General features: G+C 40.5%; 1 protein-coding gene across 4 annotated transcripts in view; it reads left to right on the plus strand.

Moving 5' to 3' along the window:
• LOC148020644 (uncharacterized) overlaps positions 1-24,854 on the plus strand; it is a 34,105-nt gene extending 9,251 nt beyond the window's left edge. The window contains exons 2-6 of one of the 4 annotated variants that reach the window (XM_087699419.1): positions 17,229-17,270; positions 23,371-23,583; positions 23,992-24,046; positions 24,157-24,217; positions 24,387-24,854. In XM_087699419.1, coding sequence (XP_087555545.1) covers positions 17,229-17,270; positions 23,371-23,583; positions 23,992-24,046; positions 24,157-24,217; positions 24,387-24,596 — 581 coding nt within the window. In that variant the 3' untranslated portion in view covers positions 24,597-24,854. Of the gene's footprint in view, positions 1-17,228; positions 17,271-23,370; positions 23,584-23,991; positions 24,047-24,156; positions 24,218-24,297 lie in introns of all 4 variants that reach the window. The other 3 variants (XM_087699421.1, XM_087699422.1, XM_087699420.1) reach the window with 3 other exon arrangements.
• The last annotated feature ends 1,541 nt before the right edge of the window (positions 24,855-26,395 follow it).

Raw genomic sequence — 26,395 nt, forward strand, 5'->3', positions numbered from 1 at the left:
CTCGCAATCTCAAGGCTACCGATTGTATGATCCTGTTAAGCGGGATATCTACACGAGTCGTGATGTTCGGTTCGTGGAGGTTCCAGCCCCTGAGGGGGGTGAGGATCACCTTGTACTTGGAGATCTCGGTGATAGCTGGGCCCTAGCGACTGTTCCTCTCGAGCCTGTGTCTCTTGAGATCTCTTCTTTGGATGAGGAGTCTACTACCCAGCCATCGGATTCACTGCCTGGTCCTTTGTCGATGGTGGACCTTCTAGACACTTTAGTAGATGGAGAGCACTGAGGCGAGATTCGGTCTCCTCCTCGTTGGGTTGTGACACACTTTGAGATTCAGGGATCGAGGGGGTCTTTGATGAGTGGCAACCACAGGATGACCGCAGAGGTCACAGCGGCACCAGGCACATACTATGGAGTTTGTTTGCTCTAACTATTGTTTGATGTCCCGTGTTATGTAGGATAGAGAGCCTACATCAGTGAAGAAGCTTTTATAGTTTGATCATTGGCAAAAAGTGATGGAAGCCAAGTTGGAGGCTATTTAGCGGAATGGTACTTGGTACCTTGTGCCTCGTCCCTCTTATAAGAAGGTGATTGGTTTCAAATGGGTTTTCAAGACCAAGCACCATAGTGATGGCTCTTTGGACAAGCACAAGGCTCACCTTGTTGCTAAAGGTTTTGCTCAGCGCCCAGGTGTTGATTTCCATGATATGTTTGCCCCTACTCCTCGCATGGTGACTATTCATGCTGTTCTTGCCTTGGCTGGTCATAGGATATGGCCTGTCTTCAGTTGGATGTAAAGTCGGCCTTCTTGAATGGTGATTTGAAGGAGGAGTGTTGTAGTCAAGATGGCGATTCAATGAAGAAATTGATATGATGAGGAGAACGGAAGAGTACACAGTCCGATTCTCAATAGGGGCATGAGATACGTTTTTTTCCTCCCAGCCTTGCCTAGTTAATTGCTAGCAACTCCCATCGTGATCCGATTGCCAGCCGTCACTTCTTGGTGAGTCCTACTATTCCTGGACTCTCTTTAATTCTAGGCTCCCCTAAACCTCGTTCGGGCGCCCAAGGCCCTCGGACGGTCATCCCTCGTGCCTGTTTCCCGTAATTTTCCTTATTAATATAACATTTCCTTCTCCTTAAAAATCGGTTTTGTCCTCGAAAACGATACTTGGAAGGTCTAACTGTAAATTGGGAAACCTTTTTCTTAGGGTACTTACTCGCTCCCATGTTGAGCTTTTTTCTGAACAATCTTTCTACTTGACCAAACATTCTTGATAAATAGTATTCCTTGTTCGTCTGTTACGAACATTTAATATTCTTTCTGGTTCATGTGGATTAGTTTGGTCATCTAATAGCTCCTCAATGTTATCATTTAAGATTAAATTATCCAAATTACCCAGCTTCTTCCTTAACTTACTCACATGAAAAACTGGATGTATTTTACTACTAGTAGGTAGTTGGAGCTTGTAAGCCTGTTCTCCTACCTTTTTAAGTATTGTGAAAGGACCACAATTCTTGGGTGAAAGCTTTGGACATTGTCCCGTTTTCATGGTTTTAGTTTGTTCAGGCACTTTAAGATAGACAGATTCTCCTTCCTCAAAGGATACATCTCTTCGGTGAGGATCTGCATAAGCTCTAGCTCGATTTTTTTCTTTCTTAATATTTTCTTGAGCAAATTTTAACATACTATTCATATCCTCCAAAAAGTCCTTGGCTGCCTGAACCTTTTCCTTATGCAGTCCTACTGTATGAGGAGCTCTGGGCTGAAACCCATACATTAACATAAATGGACTATACCCAGTGGAAGAGTGCTTGGCACTATTATATGCAAACTCTGCTATCGGTAGATACTCTTCCCAATTAGTTTGCCTTTTACTTATATATGCCCTAAGCATATCTTCAAGGATTTGGTTAACCTCAGTTTGCCCATCAGTTTGCGAGTGGTCCGCCGTACTCATACTAAGTTTAGTATCCAACTTCCTAAATACCGCACACCAAAATTGACTATCAAATTTTCTATCCTGATCAGAAACTATATTTGTCGGAAGGCCATACAATCGGTATATACGAACAATCTAGCCAATTTTGGTGTTTTAACATCAGTTGAAGTTGGAATGAACCTAGCCATTTTGGTTAACCTATCCACAATCACCCACACAGAGTCGTGCCCCCTCTGTGTTTTGGGTAATGCAACAATAAAATCCATGGAGATACTCTTCCATTTTCCTGAAGGAATCTCTAATGGATGGAGAAGTCCTCCCATTTTCAATCTTTCAGCTTTATTAACCTGGCATTTATTACATTTGACCACATAGTCAAGGACTTCCTTATTCATTTCAAGCCAATAGAACTGCCTTTTAATAAGACTATAAGTCTTATTAACTCCTGGATGTCCCGCGCTAGGGGTATCATGACACTCAAAGAGTATCTGGCGCCTTATTTCTTTATCTTTCGGGACACATACCTTACCCTTGTAGAGTAAGTAACCATTATCAATGGTAAAATTCTTCCACTTGAATCCGGTTTGAGCAACCCCTGATGCTCCATTTTCTTGTTGAACATCCTTACATATTCCTTCCTCAATGGAGGCACTTTCATTTGGATCCCCATTTTTTATTGCTTTCCATATATTGGAATATGCCGGATCAACTTGGCATTTTCCTTTTAAAGATTCAAGCAAATCGGAAGTGAACTGAGTAAAACTCAATTCATTTATGATGGGCATTCTGCTGAGTGCATCGGCTACTATATTATATTTTCCTTTTCTATATCTTATCTCATAGTCGAACTCTTGGAGGAGTTTGGCCCATTTGGCTTTACGCCCTTGTAGATCCGGTTGGTCATTAATGCTTCATGATCCGACAAGATCAAAAGTTTGGCACCGTACAAATAGTGCCTCAATTTCTTCATTGCATGTACTATTGCATACAACTCCCTCTCATAAACAGAATAAATTTGTTTTGCACGGTCTAATTTCTTGCTTTCAAAAGCAACTGGTCGACCTTCTTGTAATAAGACCGCGCCTATCGCCTTATCACTGGCATCGGCTTCAACCACAAATGGTTTATTGGGATCCAAAATTAATAGTATTGGAGCTGTAGCAATAGCTACCTTAAGTTTTTGAAAACTTTCATTTTGGTCTGTTTCCCAATTAAAGCTCTTTCCTTTCCCTTTAAGTTGGTCTGTCATTGGAACAGCTATTTTGGCATAATCTCGAATGAATCTACGATAAAATCCAGATAAACCTAGGAAGATCTGCAGCTCTTCTAGGTTCCTTGGAGATGGCCATTCAATAATTGCCCTTACTTTTTCTGGATCCATATTGAATCCTTCTTTCGAGATAATATGTCTCAAATATTTGACCTCTTGTGCGAAGAATTCACATTTAGTTTTCTTTGCATAAAGGGAATGTATTCTTAACAGTTGGAATACCAATTGTAAGTGTTCCAAATGTTCTTCTCTTGATTTACTAAAGATCAAGATATCATTCAAGAAGACTACTACAAAATGTCCTAGATAGGGCCGTAACACACTATTTATCAGTTTCGTAAAGGTAGCTGGTGCATTAGTGAGGCCAAAAGGCATCACCAAAAAATCATAATGCCCGTATCTAATACGAAATGCTGTCTTAGGAACATCTTGTGCCTTAATTCTTACTTGGTGATAGCCTGATCTTAAATCTATCTTTGTGAAGAATTTGCCCTTGTAATTGATCAAAAAGATCTTCCATTCTGGGTATAGGAAATTTATTCTTCACCGTTATTTTATTAAGTGCTCTATAATCAACACAAAGTCGCATAGAACCATCTTTTTTCTTTACTAATAAAATTGGCGAAGCCCAAGGTGAATTACTGGGTTGTATAAATCCTTTATCAAGGTAATCCTTAAGTTGTCTTTCAACTTCTTGGTGCTGTGTTTCACTTAATTTATACGGTGGTTTAGAAATAGGGTGTGTATCCTTATTTGTATCAATTGGGTGATTTATATCACCCCTATCTAGTGGAAGGCCACTTGGTAAATTAGAAGGAAACACATCTTTAAATTCATCTAACAAACTACTTAATTCATTATTTACATTCAACTCACAAACATAAGAAAATTGTTGCTTTATATTATAGAAAATAAAAGTGTTTTGTATAGGAAGAGACCATAACATATATACCTCACAAGCTTCCTTCTTTATCAGCTTTTGAACCTCAGTGGAACACAACAAAGGATTATCAGATACTTCATGTTCACCTTGAATCACAAAAGTCTTACCATCCCTTTCAAATTCCAGTGTATTATGATGATAACTACGTTTTAAGGATGGTTCCAATCCCCATAGCCACTCCCTCCCTAAAGCAATATCGGCTCTTTCCATATGCATAATTTGGAAATCAAGTTTATCTTTATATCCTTGGATCTCAATTTCCAAATTGGATACCATTGTATCCCATATTTTATTATCTTGACCTTGCATCATACAAACAACATATTGATGCCCACTCTTTTGTTGGGGAAGTTTCAATTTTTTGACAAGTGCATAATTTATGAAATTGTGAGTAGCAGAGTCATCAATCATGACTCTAACCCTCTTTCCAGCTATCAATCCATGCACTCTAACTAAATCATGAGGCCCAAAGGTAGGCTGCCACATAGAAGTTGACATACAACACCTGTGTTGTACATCCTTGTGCAAGACTTCTAAAGATTTATACCTTTCATGCCCCTTTAATTCTAGAGTCTACACTATATGGGTTTGTTTTCATTTTCCTTTGCCCGTGTCCTTATCCTTTCCTTTGTCTTTCCCCTTTTTCCTTTGAGGGCAATTCCAAGCAGTATGGTTAGGGGATAGGCAATTGAAACACAGCTTTTTTTTTTTGGCCTTATCAAAGTCATCTGGACTTAACTTTGGCCTTACATATTGTTTCTTTTCAAAAGGTTGTTTCTTGCCCTTAAAAAATGGCATTTTCCTTTTAAATTTGCCTACAAATTTTGAGGTTTCCAATTCCTTAGACTTGGGCTCTATATCAATGAGACTAGTGAGTGTACCTAGACGCGTACTATCTTCATTGATTAAAGCAAATTTAATTGCCTCTTCCAGCGTCTTAGGTGAACTCCTTTTAACTTCCTTTTTACAGGCCTTATCTAGTCCCCTAATGAATCCTCTTGTCTTTTGAAATTCATCTATTCCTTCCAATTTGAGGATTATCTCACGATATTCCTCCAAATATGTCAGCAGGGGCCTTCCCTTTTGTCTGACATAATCTTAATCTTCCCAATTTCTTTCCATTTCATTTTCAGGAAGGAATTCTTTCAAAAAGATGGATTCAAATTGAGCCCAAGTTTCAGGTATTTTATTTGCCTCCTTTAAAGTTCGCCACCATTTATACGCCTTTGGCCCCAAAGTTAAACTAGCCTCCAGCGCTTGGAGATGTGGTGGAGTATTTTTAAGTTTGTGTAAATCTTTCCATTTTTGGAGAAAATTAAAGATAGTGTCTTTATTTCTATCTTTTTCCTCTCCGTGAAACTGAGGGGGTTTCATATCTTTAAGAATTGGATTATCCCTCAACTTATAGTGGGATTCCTTAGGATCTCGCATAGCCACATCTAAATTTTTCGATGAAGATGGGATATCCGAGGTTTCTATCTTATTTTTATCCCTTTCTAGTAATAAAGTTAATTGAGATTTTATTTCAGTAAGTGTTTGAGTTAAAAATTCCATTTGAACCCCGTGTGCCTGCACACGAGCAGTTAGATCATCAAATTGTTCTCGTGTGGCAAAGAATTCTTCCCACTGTTCTTCTTGCATCTCCGTTTCATGGGGATCTACCATAGGGTGGTCCCCAGAACTAGAACCTTCCATTACTCCCTCTTTTCCTTTTTCTGCCATTAATACACTGGAATTGGAAAGCAAAGATAAGAAATTTGCATACAAAGTAAAGTACTTTCCTGGTTATAATGACAGGGCAACTGTTGCTGGTTTTATTAATAAGCCCGAAGAGTGAGGGATAATTTTTATCTTCCCGAACTAAGCCGGTCACGCTGGAAATGAAGCTTATTGGCATAAACAACTAGTAAGAAGGGGACTAAATATCCCCCTTCTTAATGGTCACGTGAACCATTAGTATGTCTTCTATGTATAGGACAGGTCTGACTAACTTTAGTCGGCTGGTACGGATTTGACTCCTGACTTCAGTTGGTTGGTGACGGATTTGACTGCCGTTGTATTACTGCTCTCCGAAAACAGTCATGTATGACGTGTGGCATGTGGAGTACCATCTCACGCTATACGTCTCCCTGTGGTCAGTTAAAACGGATGACGGGTGACGTGTTCGTCAAGTCGCCTGGCCCTTGCCTTAGTCGCTTGACCCTCACACCTTAGTCGCCTAACCCTCGCCTTAGTCGCCTGACCCTCACGCCTTGATCACCGAAAAAAAACGTCGTGAATAACTGACAAAATCAGGACCCGTTGGCTGAAACAGGACCCAACGGCTCCAGCAGGATGCGATGGCGGCTCTGATACCAATGTTGTAGTCAAGATGGCGATTCAATGAAGAAACTGATATGATGAGGAGAACGGAAGAGTACACAGTTCGATTCTCAATAGGGACATGAGATGCGTTTTTTTCCTCCCAGCCTTGCCTAGTTAATTGCTAGCAACTCCCATCGTGATCCGATTGCCAGCTGTCACTTCTTGGTGAGTCCTACTATTCCTGGACTCTCTTTAATTCTAGGCTCCCCTAAATCCCGTTCGGGCGCCCAAGGCCCCTGGACGGTCATCCCTCGTGCCTGTTTCCTGTAATTTACCTTATTAATATAACAAGGAGATCTATGTAGAGCAGCCTCCTGGCTTTGGTTCCTCAGATGGGAAGGTTTACAGGTTGAAGAAGGCCTTGTATGGCTTGAAGTAGGCTCCGCGTGCTTGGAACGAGAAGATTGATTCGTTGCCCCAGGCCAAGTTGGGATATTGGCGCTCTAGGGTCAATCTGCAGCTTTACGTGCACACTTCTGAGGGTGGTCGTGTGTTGTTTGTTTTGTATGTTGATGATTTGATTGTTACAGGTGATTATGCCCAGCAAGTCGAAGAGACGAAGGCAGCCCTACATCAGAAGTTTGAGATAACAGATTTAGGACTTCTCCATTTCTTTTTGGGCCACGAGATTTATCAGACTCAGAGGGGGATTTTCATCTCTCAGTAGAGATATGTATAGGAGCTCTTGGTGACTTTTGAGATGGAGGATTGTCGGTCCCTTTCTACTCCTATGAATCTGAACTGGAAGGCCACTTCACACGTAGATTCTCCTTTGGCGGATGCTACCTGCTACCATCAATAGCTGATTGGATCATTGATTTGGCTCCTCAACACACGGGTTGATCTATGTTTTGCTGTAGGTCTCTTGGCTGGGTTCATGAGTGCACCTCAGCGTGTGCATTGGTAGGTTGCTCAGCGGATACTTCGGTTTCTGAGGGGGGCCTTCGACCTCGGGATTTCCTATCCAGCAGGTATAGGTGCTTCGGATCTTGTTCTCGCAGGTTGGAGTGATTCAGATTGGATTGGCGATGTAGATCAAAGGAGGTCTATTACTAGGTTATTGTTTTACCTTGGGTGCTAGTGTTATCTCTTGGAGTAGTAAGAAGCAATCCACAGTAGCCATATCTTTGAATGAGGTAGAGTATCGGGTTGTGTCTTCTACCACATGTGAGACTGTGTGGCTTCAACGGTTGTTGGAGGAGCTTGGCTGCTCCCAGACTCGTCCTACTATCTTGCGGTGCGACAATGAGAGTTGCTTTGCCTTGGCACGGAATCTTGTATTTCATGCCCGGACGAAGCACATAGAGATTCGGTATCACTTCATCAGGGAGAAGCTTTTGGATGCGACCATTGATGTGGAATACTGTAAGATAGAAGACAATCTTGCAGATTTGTTTACGAAGGCACTTCCCTAGGCTTTACTTCACCGACATTCCAAATCCCTCCGTCTGCTGCCTTGTCCAGGATCTGAGAGGAGGTGTTGAGAGTCATTTCTTGTGGCCACGTCAGTAGTGTCATGTGGCAGGCTGCCACGTGGCAGTAGTCAGACAGTCCGGGACTGCAGCCGACCTGATTATTTCAGGTATTTTCAGGCTATTATTTTCAGCCTTTAAAAGGCTGAGTTTCCAGCAGCCTTGTCACATTGTCTCTGACAGATTTCAGCCTGCTGATTGTGGAGATTGCTCTCGAGGCAGACGGAGATTGAGATCCTCGAGGTGGAGACATACACAGATATTTTCTCTGCACCCGTGTATAATTCTGCATTCTTATACAGCATTCTTCACTGCAGATTTTCTGCGTTTCACTGTCTCTTTCTCTCTCTCTCTTCTCACTCTGTTCACTCTTTGTCACGGTCATCTGCAAGGTACTTGGCCTTATAGATCCACTTTACATCTATCACCTTTCACTTTGGGGGATGTGGAACCAACTCCCAAGTTTGATTACACTCGATAGAATCGAGCTCCTCCTGCATGGCTTTATGCCAAATATCTTGTATAAGAGCTTCCTCAACTATAGTAGGCTCACTGCCATGAAGAATTTGTGACATAAGAGCATAGTTCACACAAAGTGAACTATTCTGCTGGGCCTGTGAGCGAGCTGATCTGCGTGGACCTGTAGGAGAAGCAAGAAAGTGAGAAACACTTAAATCTTGCATGAGCTGTTGATACCAATGAGAAATCTGAATAGACTCATCTTGCTGCGAGGGAGATTCAGTAGCCTTTGGTACCTCCAAAGCATGTGTTTGTGGAAGGGACTCCCCCTCACCAAGGGAAGGTAATCCTCCTCATCGGAAGGAGGCTCCCCTTTTGATGGCTTAGTAGCCCTAGAAGACTTCGGAGTGGAGGCTAAAGGGGTGGAAGTACTCGGTGAAGAAGTAGTTGTATTCGTAAAAGGTGGAAGGGAAGCCGAGGTAGAGAGTGGAGGAGGGGGAGGAGCTGAAGATGAAGAGGGGGTGCTAAGAGGCAATTTGAAAGGTAGGAGTGTCAGAAGTGGTGTAGCGATGGAAGCATAGACAATTGATGAAATAAATTGCTAAACACAAGACAAAAGAGAAAGAAAATAGAAGAACATTGCAAAGGAAGAGTACTCAGAGATGTGCGTGGGAAATGGAATCCATATACCAAACACGAGAATGACGTGTACAATAGTGAGTCTTTGGCTCCTAGGCATTGGCATTGACTCCCTCTCTCCACAAAACTTGTAGGTGATAGTTTGAATGAGGAGGGAGCCGGGTATATAAAGAAGAAAACAATGCCGAAATAAGGGCAAGCTGGCCAGCATAAAATGCCCCAAATAAGCATAAAATGACCATAATAAGATGCCTAAATAACCTAGCCATGCATGGCATAGGTTAGCAAAACTCACACGAGCTGTCTAGACTACTAACACCCTCTCTCAAATTATGGGTGATCTGATACAATACAAAGATACAATGATAAAGGCTAATTATAGTCCGTACAACAAAGAATCACCAGATTAGAACCACGGATTCCCAAGCAGTGGTTGATCAAGCCACCACCAAGGTGTCTCGGGGAGAACTTGATGTTGATGTCAATCATACCAACTCGTGAAAATAGAGAAGAGTCATAACAAATCTTTGTGTCCATCAACAATGTCTTCCAGTAGCATACAAGACCATCCTGTCAAAAATGCCTTGAACATATGTGACTATGGATTCCTTACCTTTGGCCAACAGAACACTGAAGTGTCCCCTCATGTGAGCTCAAGGCTAGGAGACAAGCCCGCTTTCTGTTAAAGAACCAGCTCATCATAAATTGGATGTTAATCCTAGCTCTAGGATTTGAACCTACTAGACTTCGGTCGATGCGTCAAGGATGTCTCTCTTTGGAACTTGTGCATGTATATATCTATATAGATGAGGCTTAGTTGCCCCATCTCACCACTCTCTCACACTCCCTCTCTGGCACTAGAGAGTTGTGAAGAATGACTGTATCACTTGGACTAGAAAGTGGCAGAGGAAGGGTGCCTTCCGCACCTTGGACTTCTCCCAGGCTGGAGGATCAGAGTCGGAGTCTAAGAAAGAGGATGACTCATTAGAGGAGTCTTCATCCCGCTTTTTCTTCATCTCCTTCTTCTTTCGTGAGGTTGCTAACTCCTTGCAGTGCTTTTGCAAGTGGCTCTTCTTACCATAGTGATAACACTAGGTCTTTGACTTCTTCTTTCTGTCATCCCTCTCTGAAGCTGTAAAGGCCTCGCTGGAACCTTCGTAATGAGATGGAAGCCTCCCTTGTAAATGCAAAGATGCCTCATGCTCAAGTAGCATCGAGGACACATGTATAAAGCTCACAGGCGTAGAAGATGTCTGTGCTCTCAAAGCATTCGCCACTCCATCAAACTCTGTTGGGAGCTTGTAGAGTACCATTCCCACAAGATATGCCTCTAGAAGGGCAGATTGCATGTGTCGAATCTGGTCCTGTACTTGTGTAACACGGATAAAAAATGACTGAATGGTGTCCTTCGGATCAAACTTCATCTGTTGAAGCTGTCCATAAAGGGTCACTACACGCATGGTGGAAGGTGCCTCGTACAATAGTTGAAGCTTCAACCGTACTTCGGGAGATGTCTTGTAGGAGATAATTGCTAGTAGAATTTCATTAGAAATACACTGAGGTAGTCTAGAATACGCACGTGCATTGTTTGAATCCCATGTAAACATAGCTTCCTTATAGTTGTCCTCATCAAAATCTTCAGGAAGAGTAAAAGGACGCTGAGGCCAAGGAATAGCTTCACATACAATGTACCAAATCCACTTGTGCACAAACCAGGCTTTCATCACAGCGCTCCATGTAAGATAGTTAGGTCCATGTAGCTTATCATTTGTAGAAGTGTACGGAGGAGCGATTTGGAGATGGTAAGAAGAGAAGATAGAGAATAGAAGGTATATAGAGAGAGAATACAACCAAACCAACATTAAAGATGTCACAAAATGAAAGTTTACATGTAGTGTAATAAAAGATTTGACCAGAAATGAAGGGCAAGTGCTACAAAATAAAGAAAAACTAGTCAAATATTACACTTATCGTGTTCCTTCTATGGTTTGACATGAACACTCCCAGATCTCATGGGCACTTTTTACCTTCTAGTTGGAGATTTTTCCTTGAACATCCGTTAGTGAGTGTGGCACTTAGTACCTTAGGGATTGTACTTTCATTGATTCTCACATAGTGGATGTGACCTTCTAGCACTCTCCTCTCTTGCTGTTCACTTGTTCATTGTGAGTGTGTGTGAGTACACACGTGCTGCTGAACCCTAATCTAACGTAAAAAACTACCAAAGTTAGCAAAAATGGTATGCACAAAATAGTTGCCTAGTTGGTTAGCGGCAAAAAATGAAAAATGCAGGCTGGTTGAGCATTTAATGAAGCAAATTGATGATTGCAGGCTAGAATCTAGGCGTAGGCCGAAAATGCAGGGTGCTGGTCTGAAAACATAGGTAATAGTTGAGGACACATAGGGTGAACATGAGCAACAAAAGGGTGCCTGATCAACAGGGGAAAAAAGACCTGTAATCAACAGAAAAATCGTAGTAGGAACCTAGATCTTGCAATTTGAGACCATGTTAGAAGTGGTGCAGCAATGGAAGCATAGACAAGTGTTGAAATAAACTGCTGAACATAAGACAAAAGAGAAAGAAAACAGAAGAACACTGCAAAGAAGGAACTCAGAGATGTGCTTGGAAAATGGAATCCATATACCAAACATGAGAATAACGCGTACAACAGCGAGTCTCTAGCTTGTAGGCATTGGCAATGTCTCCCTCTCTCCATAGAACTTGTAGGTGATGATAATCTAAATGAGGAGCGAGCCAGAGCCCCAAATAAGTATACAGTGACCATAATAAAATGCCTAAATAACCTAGCCATGCTTAAGGCATAGGTCAGGCTAACACATGAGTTGTCTAGATTGCTGAAATGAGAGTGGGGGAGGGTCAGTCGATGATGAAGAATCACTTACAAGAGAACCATCAATAGGATCCTTGGAGGTCGCAGCCTTGTCGAAGATCACATCCCTGCTCATCTCAAGCTTCTGTGTTGTTGGGTCATAGAGGTGATAGCCCTTCGTGGTAGTACTATAGCCCATGAAGATGAGCTTCTTGGACTTCGAGTCAAGCTTTGTCTTCCTCTTCTTTTTGTCCACATGGACAAGCACATCACATCCAAAGATGCGGAAGTGACACACAAAAGGCTTTTGTCCAAAGAAAGCCTCATATGGAGTCATCTTGTAAGACAAAAGTCGGGAAGCAGTTGCAGATGTGAACCGCAGTAGCCACTGCCTCACCCTAAAGGGAATGAGGAAGACCCTGATGCTCCAATATGGATCGAGCTATCTCTAGCGTCATATTGCAAGACAAGCGGTAAAAGCTCCTCCCATAAGAGTGTGTTGTGGGTTCTCGATGTGTTAAGGCTAGTATAGAAGACATTGAACTGAGGAGATGGCAGTTGAGTCAAAAGGATCATAGCCATGTCTTCAAAGGATATCATCCAACTAGGAGAGGCAAGCTCACTCCTTAGGTCCTCCATCTTCGTGATGTGCTCCTTCATAGAGGAGTCATCAAGTCTGAGTATTCGCAACTTCTTCTTAAGGGAAATCTTGTGGGTAAAGATCTTGTGTTGATACAAAGACGCAAGCTTCTACCACACTTTTGCTGCAGTCTTCAACTTGTGAACATGCACAAGGATAGAATCCTACAAACTCATAAAGAGAAAGGATCAGCCTCAAGAGTTGAGCTGCTCCCACAAGGCTACACGATCCATAGAAGTCCCATCTATGGGATCCTCAGGAGGATGGGGGATGGAATTAGAAACAAGATCCCAAGGATCAAAGGTGTTGAGTATGCACTACACCTTACACGACCACAAAGAATAGTTGGAACCATCGAGTTTTTCTTCTTTGGGTAATGAAGGCAAGACAAGCACTTGCACTGAGGGAATTAAGGATGACATCTTCACTTCGGAGGAAGTCTTCTGTGACAGATGAATAGAAGAGGGATAGGTATGAATGGGAGTCTCCTCTCCGCTCAAAGGAGTGTGTAGAAAGAAGCTCCTCCTTTGAGTCATCAAAGCTCGTGAACTGGTAAGACATCTTTGATTCTGCAATCACCTAGAGAATTGCAAAGGGACATAGACAACATAGAAAATAGAAGGTAGCAACTACATGGATTGTAAATGTTTTGTTTGTCAAAAGAAAGCTATTGCATGCCACGGGAAAGGGTTCGGCTACACGAGGAAGCTATTGCCTCCTCTAGATAGTTGTCGTCTATGCCAGGGAGTAGTGGCCTACAAATGCAAATTTGTGTTTTCTGCAAAATGCAGCAAATAGGGGCTGCTTGATGCATGGATGCTGTCACCTAGCCTCTTGGAGAAATCGCCCAACTGCTAGGAAGGTCGAACAAGCACTGAGACTACCTGTAGGGGATGTAAATGCAACAAATGCAGGCTGAAAATCTGCGTTTTGAAGATTTGGGCTGCTTCTCCATGCGAAACACCTGCTCCTTTGCAATAAATCTCCAGATTGTGTCCTCACTTAGGTGATGATACCATGTGAGAGTGTGCAATGGAAGAGAAACATGAACATGAACACACACAGAGAGAGAGAGAGAGAGAGAGAGAGAGAGAGAGAGAGAGAGAGAGAGAGAAGAAGATGAAGGAAGAGTATTGCACTAATTGAAGAAGAATGTTGATACAATGGGGATGTAGTGATCAGTCCCTGCATGCAGCCCAAAGCATCAGTGAGGGCACCAAATCAAGCTGATGATGATGGTAGCACCAAACATGGAGTGTCGGAGTGTGCACTTGTAAATGGAAGACTGAAGATTGAAGAGCGTGTGTCTGCCAAGTGGGAGGTGAGGCTATAAATAGCCAAGAAACCCGAAATCTAGTTGACCTGCACCTATAGGTGCTCAAAAACCTTGTCGACCAGCATTAAATGCTGGTCACTCCTCGGAAAATGCCAGAAAAAAATAAGGGAGGCCGTGGGAAAATACCAAATGACGAAGACAATGTTTGGTAGGTGTAGGTAGACCCTAGAAAGCAGAAATTGGCCTAGGAATGCACACAAGAAGCTGCCAACTGAAGAAAATGCACCTAAATTGCCAGAGCTCCTATGTCTCCATCAAACTCTAACAGGAGCTCACAACCGGGAGATGATAGACTGACTAACATAGGTAGTCTAATAGAAGGACAGCTATAGAGGGAGGGGAATGCAGTCCTCATGTGCTGTTGGAGAGGAGAGAGAAGATCACCAACAACCACCACGCTCCGGAGTCAGAAGGATAGGAGGGCGGCCTGCCTCTGGCTGAAATGCAGCAATAGAAGGTCCAACAGCAGCAAAACACAGCATATTGGCTGTGCAGTTGTCTGTAGGAGATGGAACGGATGCCGGAAGAGTGCAAGACAGCAAAACGCAAATCCTGGCTGGTAGAAAAGATATTGCCTGCAGCAATCCTATCGACGCCAATCAATTTGATGATGGAGGACAGCTGGATGGCAGCAGACAGCTATGTAGGATTGTCCATGAACTAAAATGTCCTGCGAGCAGGGGTGTAGACACCAATGGAGAGACCTAGGAATGGAGTGGAGACTGATGAAAGAGAGTAATCTGATGGAGAGCCAGTGAATGAATGTGGGTGAAAAAATGTGGAATGAAGGTAGTCATCCCCTATTTATAGATATAGACAGTCTTGAGTGGTGCCCCAAAATGTGGGCACCCAGCCCTTAATGGGGTTGTAAGAGTGAAACCAGAATGAATTAATGAAGAGAAATGTAGTTAATAAATGGTTTTCTCAACATAGTCTAATGCCATGAATCTCAAGGTCAAAGGCACTAGGTGGTGCGCAGATCGGTCGTTGTATGCTCACGTAGTGAATCCCGGAAGGTCCCCAAGAACAATGAACTCTATCTTTTTGCACAAAAAACAATGTAAAAAGCATGAACGACAAGAGCAAGAGACCAATTGGGTTCAATCTCTCCCCATGTCTTGTGTGAGCGCTTCACAAAGCATGTATTTTATGTATATTTTCATCTTCATGCTCAATAATAGCCCAATTTACAAAAATATGACAAGCTTTTAGCTTTTGAGTTTGCCTTTTACAAAAATAGAAAATAAAGCTAATGGACGGTGCCCATAGAGTCTGGCACGCCCAATCTCAATGTCCAAATAGAAATAACATATCCGTGCGCATAGGCGCATACAAAATAATAATAAATAATCGATGCCTCAATAGACATGACAAAATATAGGCGTGGTCTATCAAAATATAATCCATAGTCGAATACTCGCTAGACTCCAATGCTTTCCTCCGCCATTGCTGCTATCTCTACACATCAACTGAAGCATTCACAATCGTTAGTAAAATAATACAATTAAACCGACAAAAGTGAATACCTAGCAGTCTTTAGCTACATAAATAAAGCAACTGGTTAGAAATAAATCCTAACCTTAATTTATTACGAGTGCGCACTCTAAACTCATAAACGTTTATTAATTTAATATGCATTTTGCGGAATCACCCGCTATGGAATCACCCATGTACACACTAAATTAATGAAACGCCCGAAAAGGACAGGCGTCCCCATCAACTTCTCGCACAAAGAATCCACTTTGTGTATGAGCCCCGGTCATCAAAGTTTACGGAATCCACTGTAAAACCTCACGGAATCCACCGTGGAATATGCCTCCTGGCATCATACCCCCGGGGTGGGATAGCAATTGACCTCAATTGCTATTAGCTCAATGTGGAGATAACAGAGTGGGGAAAGCATTTAAGTCTCTAGCGTGCATCCATTGTGCTTCCTCTACAGGATGGTTTTTAAATTTTACTAGATATCTAGAATACCTTCAGCCAGTTCTAGTGGTCATAAAGTCAGTGTGCCTATGATAGCTTCTGGTTCAAGTATTTCAGTCTCTTCCTCTAATAAAGGTGGGTTTTCATAAATAGGGTGGACAGGTAATTGGCCTCGAAATGGTCTCAATAAGCTAATGTGAAACGTATTGTGAATTTTCCAATGAGATGGTAATTCTAACTTGAATGCATTATCATTAATTTTATGAATGATTCTAAATGGTCCAGAGAATCTAGGAGCTAGTTTGACAACTGGATGTCTATCTACACTTTGCAGTCTACGTTTTTCTATTCTGAGCCAAACATAATCATCAACTTTGAAATTCATAGCTTGTCTTTTCTTGTTGGCTTGTTTGGTATATGATTGCTGGGCTTTAGCAATCATATCCTTAACCTCATAAAAAATACGGTTATGCATACTAGCAATATCATCAGCACTCTGAATTCTATTAGACAAAGATGCAACAGGTGTAGATAATCTATATCCATAAATGACTTCAAACGGTGCTTTCTTTGTAGATGTGTGTGGTGTATTGTTATATGCAAACTGTAATAAATGTAAATGTGCGTCTCATGTCTGAGGTTTAGAGATAGTATATGCACGTAAAAGATCTATAATGGTGCTGTTTGTTGCTTCTGTTTGTCCATTAGTTTCTGGATGAAATGCAAATGAGAAATCAATCTTTGTGCCTAGATTAGCAAACAGGGTAATCCAAAAATTGTTACAAAATCTAGAATCACGATCTGAAATAATCACTTTTGGCAATCCATGGTTAGTAAAAACAGTTTTAAAAAATAACTGTGCTGCTTGTGATGCTGTTAAAGTTTTCTTACATGGAATGAAGTATGCTTGCTTACTAAATCTATCTACAACTGTCCAAATCATATCATGGTTAGATTTAGTATTTGGTAAACGAGTAATGAAATCCATAGAAATTTGTTCCCAAGGTTTAGATGGAATAGACAAAGGCATTAGTAATCCATACTGTTTACCATGATGTCTCTTAACTCTTTGACAAATCAAACATTCAGAAACGAAATTAGATACATCTGCATCCATATACGGCCAATAAAAATCTTCAGTTAACATACGTAATGTAGATATGATACCTCTATGACCTTGATATGGGGGACAATGAATTTCATTCAAAACAAAAGATCGGAATGGAATAGTAACACAGTTTTTTTTCATAAAACATAAATCCATCATTATATGACAATGAATCAATAGGAATGAAATTATTTGGAACTAATTTATTACAATCAGAATGAAAAGTAATATCCTGGTGATATGTATCTTTCATAGCAATCAAAGAATCAAAAGATATGACAGAAATATTATGAATTGCAGGTCTTCTACTCAATGCAGCAGCCACTACAATTTCTTTTCCAGGTTGGTATTGAATGATAGGATGAAAACTTTGAATAAAGGAAGCCCATTTGATATGACGGTCAGAAATTTGGGATTGGCTAAGTAAATGTCTAATACTTTGCTGGTCGGTCTTTATCATGAATTCGGAACCCATTAAGTAGTGTTTCCACTGTCTTAATGCTTGTACAACTGCTAATAGTTCTGTGTTATATGTGGAATATTTCAGCTCAAAGGGTTTCGGCTTACAACGAGAATATGCTTTAGGATGGTTGTCTTGCATTAGTACGACTCCTATTCGTGATCCGTTAGCATCGGTCACAACTAGAAAGAATGGTCTATTAAAGTCAGGCAACTGTAGAACAGGGGCATTGGTTAATGCATGTTTCAGTAAGTCAAAGGATTTCTGTTGAGTTTCGGTCCATTGATAAACAATTCCTTTCTTGAGAAGTTTGGTTAATGGTAAAGCAAGTAATGAAAAATTACGTACAAACTTCTTATAGAAACTAGCAAGACCAAGGAATGAGCGTAACTCATGCACGTTTTTAGGAACGGGCAAATTTAATATTGCATCAATTTTCTTAGGATCAACTTTAATTCCTTCAGATGATACAATATGACCTAAATACTCAATTTCTGTCTTAAAGAATTCACTCTTTTCAGGATTTGCAAACAGTTGATTTTTTTTCAATAATTGAAAAACTAATAACAAATGCTCATAATGCTCTTTCTCATTTTGACTAAACACCAAAATATCATCAAAGAAAACAATCACACAGTACTGATATTTCAGAAAGATACAGTTCATCATTCTACTAAAGGTAGCAGGTGCATTAGTCAATCCGAATGGCATGACTAAGAATTCGTAATGGCCAAACTGTGTTTTGAATGCAGTCTTAAATATGTCAGATTTATCTAGCCTCACCTGATGATATCCAGACTTAAGGTCAATTTTACTAAATATAGAATATCCTTGCAGTTTGTCCATAAGGTCATCAACTCTAGGTATAGGATACCTATTCTTTACAGTGATCTTATTTAAAGCTCGGTAGTCAATACACATACGATAGGTATTATTCTTTTTCTTGACTAAAAGTACAGGTGCACCGAATGGAGAATTGCTAGGTCGAATTAAACCTCTATTTAGTAATTCTTCAACTTGGCTCTGGATTTCTTTTTGCTCTATCTGATTGTGCCTATATGGTGTTTTGCAAGGTGGTTGTGTGCCAGGTATCAATCAATTTTATGGTCTTCTGGACATGAAGGAGGTAAACCTGGTGGTAGGTCTTCTGCAAAACAGTCCTTAAAATATGCAAGAAATTCCTTATGCCTAGGGTGCATATGATTTTTCTTTGCTTGCAATTCATTCACCCAAATGAGATATGATTTACTACTCTTGCGTAATGCACGCTTAGCTTGAGTATGCGAAAGCAGTGGAAAAACATTAGATGCATGCAGACCATATAATGTAATAGATTTTCCTTGAAAATTAATATGCATTATGTGTGTGTAATAATCTATATCTGGATTATGCTGGTGTCGCCAAGGCATTCCTAAAATAATGTCACTCGACTGTAATGGAACAACTAAGAAATTTCTTCTTTCAGTGTATTGGCCAATTTGAATCTCTAAATCTTGCACTTCCTGTGTACCATTATACCTAGTGCCTAAAAATACAGCTTTTATGCGATAATGCGTAGGTACAGTCTTTAATTTCAATTCCTTTATCAATTTTGCTGAAATAAAATCATGAGTACTACCGTCATCATGCAAGATAGTCTTTTCCTTTCCATGCACCAAACATTTCATAGTCAATAATGAATGTGGAGTAGGCATACCTGATAAAGTGTCGGAAGTAGTAGTAGTGTCGTCATCATCTTCAGGGAAATCAGGCATATCCGCATGTTCGTCTTCGTCCATGGCTCCAAGATAGTTGATATGAGCTGATGGCTTCTTTGAATGACAATTTACTGCGAGATGTCCAGGCTGGTGACATTTATAGCATACTATTGGCTTGGCTTTGGTTACATTATTTGCAATGGCGGGAAGTCTGGGTACATTTGGATTTGCTTGTGGAATAGGCTTAGGATTTGGATTGACATTGGATGGTAATGCAGGTGGTTTAGCCCAATTCTTGCGGAAAGATGGTGAAGAGAAACGACCTGGATTAAATCTTCTAAAATTGGAATTGAATTGTTTAGATCCATAATTACCATTGGCTTGGAATTGCTGTGGTCGTCTGTCTCTACCGCGTAACTTATCTTCAGTGTCGTGAGCTAGTGAGATGGCGTCTTCAAGGGTAGCAGGCTTGAACATGTTCACTTCAGCGTAGTAATGCCTAAGAAGTCCAGACATATACTTCCACTTATTTGTCGTCTCTGGTACGTCTTCAAGCATGCGTAGCTGTAGGAGTGCATTCCAAAAACGCTTTGTATACTGAGGTATAGACTCACGATCCTGTTGAAGTAAATCCCATTGCTTGATAGCCTTCTCATGAAATTGCGGTGGAAGGAAATTCTGCATGAACTTCTTCTTGAAATCTTCCCAAGTAGCAGGACATTCTATGCTCTTGCGTACTACAGTCCACCAAAGTGATGCTCTGTCTACCAAATGATTAGTAACACACTTGATTTTATCTTTTTCTGGATAGGTTTCCTCATGGAAATAGTCATCGAACTGACTAATGAATGATAAAACAGTCTTTCCTTCTCGTATGCCATTGAAAGTGCGAAATTTAAAACTTCGTTTACTTATCTTTGATTCCTTGCGAATGGTTTGAGCTTCAAGAGTGGTGTCGATGGTACGTCGAATCAAATCTTCAGCTTGAGGTTCTTCTTTATTGGTGGACGCTCTTTGTAATTTTGCCAATTGCGCTTGCAATGCTTGCCTAGCCCTTCATTCTTCTTCCAATTGCATCATAATTAGATCCAGCTTTTGCTCCATGATAGGCTCAGGTAGGTCGTCTTCAGCCATAGGATCATCCATATATGGTTTCGTCATCCTGTAAAACTCAAAAGACCTTTCTCACTCAAAATCAGGTTAGCGGGATGAGCGTAGCTCAAATTCGAGGTTACAAGGCTATGTGTTTTTGGGTATTTCTTTCTCAATTTTCAGAAAATCTGCGATATTTCCTTCGTTGTATGCTGAAAGTACTTCAGCGAACTTGCGTGTGGGTAGAATACCTTGCCACGAGCAACTTTGCAGTTCGGAGTTTCTGCGCAGGAACAACCCTTCTAGGAGTTTTGAGCACTAGTCAGTTCTGACTCCAGTTGACTAGTCTGACTTGCAGAGTTGCAGACTTAGGTGACTTGCAGAGTTGCAGACTTAGCCAACTTAGTGAACTTGTAGGACTTGATTGCGATTGACTTGCAGAACTTGATTTCTGGAGTGCAGGACCTGGAGTTGCTGACTTGCTTGAGATTTGTCTTGTCCGACTTAGCTTAGTTATGGGACTTATGGCTTACTAAGCCAAATGTGATTTTCTGGTATCGCGGCATGTTGACGTCGTGTTTGAACTCGGCGAGAAGATACTAACGTCGCCCGAGATGAAATTTACGAGGTTAAGCTTATTAAAGCTTAATACTAAGCTTTAATACTTTTGATTTTTAAGCTTTTAGGCTTGTAGTGATGAAACTTAGCTCTGGTTTTTAACGACTTGATGAAGGAGATGAATGCGTGGTTCTCCGCCTGTACAGCCTGGTCCTTCGCGATCTGAGAGTAGAAACAGGGGTTCTTGATCGCCAGAATTCTGCCTGTATCAACGGTTCGCGACGAGATTGACCGTAGAGCCCGATCGTTCCAGGAGCTTCGCCTTCGCACGAGATGGATAGCGATTGGAAGCTCTTGATCTCAGCTCCGCTCTGATACCACTGGTGCGCAGATCGGTCGCTGTATGCTCACGTAGTGAATCCCAGAAGGTCCCCAAGAATAATGAACTCTACCTTTTTGCACAAAAAACAATGTAAAAAGCGTAAACGACAAGAGCAAGAGACCAATTGGGTTCAATCTCCCCCCATGCCTTGTGTGAGCGCTTCACAAAGCATGTATTTTATGTATATTTTCATCTTCATGCTCAATAATAGCCCAATTTACAAAAATATGACAAGCTTTTAGCTTTTGAGTTTACCTTTTACAAAAATAGGAAATAAAGCTAATGGATGGTGCCCATAGAGTGTGGCACGCCCAATCTCAATGTCCAAATAGAAATAACATATCCATGCGCATAGGCGCATATAAAATAATAATAAATAATCGATGCCTCAATAGACATGACAAAATATAGGCGTGGCGCCTATCAAAATATAATCCATAGGTCGAATACTCGCTAGACTCCAATGCTTTCCTCCGTCATTGCGGCTATCTCTACACATCAACTGAAGTATTTACAATCGTTAGTAAAATAATACAATTAAACCGACAAAAGTGAATACCTAGCAGTCTTCAGCTACATAAATAAATCAACTGGTTAGAAATAAATCCTAACCTTAATTTATTACGAGTGCGCACTCTAAACTCATAAACGTTTATTAATTTAATATGCATTTTGCGGAATCACCCGCTATGGAATCACCCATGTATACACTAAATTAATGAAACGCCCGAAAAGGACAGGCGTCCCCATCAACTTCTCGCACAAAGAATCCACTTTGTGTATGAGCCCCGGTCATCAAAGTTTACGGAATCCACCGTAAAACCTCACGGAATCCACTGTGGAATATGCCTCCTGGCATCACTAGGTGTTAGTGGACATTTATGTCATGCATACTCATCCTATGCCCTTATTGACGCTTTAGGTTGCATGCAGGGACTGATCAGTTTGCTTTGTGTTCAGCATTCCATTCACATGAGTGCAGTTCTTTCCTTTTATTTTTTACGTTTATATCAGTCTCTCTTTGCTTCGCTCTCTGTGTTTGCATTCTTCTTTTGCACACTCTCACACTAGGTATAACGAGTGCATGATAGAGTCTACTATGTTGATATCATGTCAAACATGTAAGCCTTAGGATGATAGCACTTTGCTATGCCGTTTAACATGCTAAGGTTGTGTGCACTAGGTGCAAGGAGCCCATATATAGTCAACTATTGACATCATGTCCAAATAGAAAACATGTAAATCTTAGGGATGATAGTACTTTGCCATGCCACTTAACATGGTAAGGTTGTGTGCTCCTTCTAGGTCTAGGAGGTGTCTCCCATATGTTGTGATATTTGCCATGTCTTGTGAGGTCCTGGTAAGGCTCCTTCTTTGTCCTCTAATTTGATATGATTGCTTGCTCTGGTGGTGTCTTGGCAACATGCCATGCATTGATAAAGGGTGTCAGTCTCCATCTTCCTACATATATCCATGATGTCCTTTGTAGGTAAAAGAACCCTTTTTTCATCTCGTAATCCTCTTCTCTATACTCTCCCTATCTTCATCTAGCTTGTTTTCTTCTTGGTTGGTAGGATCACTGCAATATGATGCTGACGAGGAGCAGCAATTGAGAGTGCCTTTTTCTTTTCTATGAGAGAGAGAGAGAGAGAGAGAGAGAGAGAGAGCATGTGTGTGCGTGCATGGGCATGCACGTATATGGCACTGATCTTGGGGATTTTCTCTCAATTTTGTAAATGAAGGTGGCATATAATACCACACACTATCAATGCTCAAACAATGCCTACTTTAGTAGGCCAGAACAAAAGGTTCCATGATTATGGTGATGTTTACTAGCTATTAATAGTGCTGCATGACATTGATTTTGTGCTGGATGCTTCTCAACTACTTATAGTGACTTCAGGGATTTATTTAAGAGTTCACAGTATCAACACTCAGAAAATTCACCTCACAAATTATCTGCTTTAGTAGGCCACAGCAAACATTTCAACATCATCTTGGGTTACATTAGGGATTCATATTCTGTTTTCTTGCAGTTGGATTAAGGTTGACCTCAAGAAAGAAAAACCAAACCAGTTTGATTTGCGGATCACAGCAATTTCAAGCAGCTATTTGACTTTTGAGTTATTTGCCTTTGCCATTTGTTAATAATTCCGTTTTTCTTCTCCTTTTCTGTCTTTCATGTATTTCTACTCGCCTTCAGACTAATCATTTGCATTGCAAGGCTTGAAGTGTTTTGACATGCATGTGTAGGGGTTGTTAGGAAGCAAGACACAGCTGGTGTTGGACCGTCTCCAGCATGTTTTCCTCCTCTTGGGGTAGGTGGTGGTTCTGTTTCAGCTCCTCAAGCTCATAGCTCAGTTTCTGGCTCAGCCATGGCATCATCGTCCATCATGATTGGCTCCCCCAATGTAATAGCAAGTTCAACAGAGACAGAGATGGCACTCTCTTGTCCTAATGATAAAGGTAAGCAAAGATTGAGACTCAAAGTATGATTATCTATGTGTAGAATTTACTCTTGCTGTGGTTAAAATTACTGACCAGGGGTGCAAAAATACGATGAACCTTCAGATAAGAAATGAAATGGGAAACTTAAGCAGTGTCAGATTAGAAATGAAATTGGGAAACTTGAGCAACATATATTGCCTTTTGTAGTATGGCGGTGAAGCTTCAATATAAATGCTTAAGATCAGGAGATGTTTGGGGTTATTTCTAAGAGCTAGAATACTGGGCCGGGGGGTTTGGGGGGCAGGGTGTAGTGTTAGAACAATGAAGCGCTGTTGAACTGCCCAATTTTTTTGCCAGGGAGTGTAATTCCCTCTTAAATCAGGGTTTTCAAGCAGTTCATTGACCAAGTTGTATGCTTTTATGCAGAGTTTGCCAGTGACCAGCAACCTGGTTCATCCCTTGTGTATATGCAACCTGGAAGGTAATGGTATCTGGGCTCTTTTATCTAGACATGGAATGAAGCTACATCAATATGAAATGTTTTTCAATGCTGTGTGTTTGTTCCTTGTGTGCTCTGGTCCAATGATTCAGGCTTTCTCATACTTTGGGTGCTGTTGGGAGTGGAGTCCAAGGGATGGGTCAGATTGGGGAGGTGAGTGATAGGAGATTCAGCTGAATATTGTGTCATTGTTTGTGTGGAATTTCTTAACAGCTTCTGATTTACTCTAATAGTGCATGTGTCCAGCTCCATGGAGACCTGAGTATCAGACTTAATGGAGAGTGCATACATGCATTGTCCTGATGTGCTGCACATTTTTCAGGCTCTCTGGCGATCTGAGCTTTCTTCAGTGAAGCTTAGTGAAGAGATGAAGATGCATCAAGCAAAGAGGGCCGCATTAGTGCGTACACAGCAAGCAGGTGCAACTGGAAGTTTTAAGAGTTGTGATTCTGAGTTTAACAATTTTCTAATTCCTGTGATTCCAGTGCAGTTTGTGTCAGAGTTTCAATCCCAGTCCGTGGAGTCAGAGTAAATGTTAATAGTAAACATGTGTTTTCAAGAGCAGGTGGTGTTTATTAGTTGGTAGTAGCATTAATTTTGATAGGAGATTGTCTGTTGAATCTCTTTTTGGGTGGGTCTGTTCTTGAAAGCACCTGAGAGAGCTGCAACTTGGGCCATCTATGGTATAAAAAATTGTACAGGCAACCACTTTGTGCTTTCAAGGACATGTTTTGATGATGTTCAAATTAGTCATAGTTGGCTCTTCCATTTGTGGCACACCAAATTTTTTGCAGTTTTGCTTTGCAGCTTATAGGATGATGTCTTAAGATGTACACCAGACATGATAGCCTAATACACTCCTACTACCATTGATAGCTTCGAATTGCGAAACACCATCGTAGTTTGATGAATGGTTCTATGTTGAAACACTTGTATATAGTTTAGCGTATGAGTGGTGCCTTCTTTGCATGCAACACAATATGAATTGTACCTTAGAGTGTGGAGAGATGACAATGTTGAGTTGGATGGATAAGGATCTGAGGTGGCAAGTCAAAGAGGAGTCAATGCAATGTATCCAATGTACTTATACGCTTATTAAGATGCAAGCTCTATATAAAGTGTGTGTCTATTTTCTCATTCTATCAAACTTATGGCTTGAAAACATAAAGAGATTCTAGGAGGCTCATAGACAAAATAGGCTATAAGTTTTAGAAATCAAAGAAAACCACTCACTATTGCATAGAGCTTTCGTCTTAAATAGACACATGAGTACATTGGATACATTGTATTGGGTTCAATTTGACTCGTCACCTCTAGTCCTTATCCATCCAAGACATCTTCATCTGTCTATACTCTAAGGTTTAGTTGATTTTGTGTTGCATATAAAGAAGTCACCACTCTTACATATGCACATGCAAATGCTTTAGTATCCCCTCTTAGTATCTTATTCGGCTACTACAAGGTAGTTACAATAGGTATTCTGATTGATTTTACAGTGATTGATTGTTTTTTCCTTACTAGGTGTATTTTACGGTTATTGCAAGTGGGTGGTCAAACTCTTTGTCTTTAGGTCTTCAGAAAAGATGGCCTTTTGTTTTTTAATCTTGGTTTTTCTCTATAAAGCTTGATTGTTTTTTTAATATACATGCCTCTTTATGATGTCTAATCTTCTTTCAATCTACATTCTGTGTTGATGTGTTTTTTTCTTCCATAATGGTAGCATTCCTTGGGATCCTTCTTTGTAAAGAATATGATGTCCTTGCTTGTAGATAAGTCAATATGTCCTTGCTTGTAGATAAGCCAATATGTTCTTTGAGTTTCATCTTTTTTAAAAGAATTGAAGATATATAGCCTTCAAGGTTAAGTGATTTATGGGTAATAAGTAAATATTTCAAAGATGCATATTCCTTAGATAGACCTATAAGTAGCATTGTGATTGTATCCTTTTCAGGGATTTTAACTTGATATCTTTAAGTAGGTTGATTAAGCTTTTTGATTTTGTTATATGATTTATAAGCTTGTATTTGTGATGTGAACTATGGAAATTTAGTTTTAAGTACATCGCTTAATTTTTTGTTTTTATTTTATTTGCAATTTTTAAAATTTTCTTTGTTGTTTCTTTAATATTAATATAGTGGACAAGGTCTAGAGCAAGATGTTAATCTATTTAAGTAAGTGTTTACTTATAAAATTTTATCAACTATTTAGTCATTTATATTGGTGCACTATCTCAGATTATTATTCATAATTTTTTGTGTATGAGTAGAAATTGTATTTGAGTTACTTTAAGTGTGATTTTTTTAAATTATCAAAATGTTTAATATCAAATGA

This window comes from Lygodium microphyllum, chromosome 18, assembly GCF_053477565.2.
Source record: "Lygodium microphyllum isolate KBCC chromosome 18, Lygodium_microphyllum_v1.1.10, whole genome shotgun sequence".
NCBI classification, from domain to species: domain Eukaryota; kingdom Viridiplantae; phylum Streptophyta; class Polypodiopsida; order Schizaeales; family Lygodiaceae; genus Lygodium; species Lygodium microphyllum.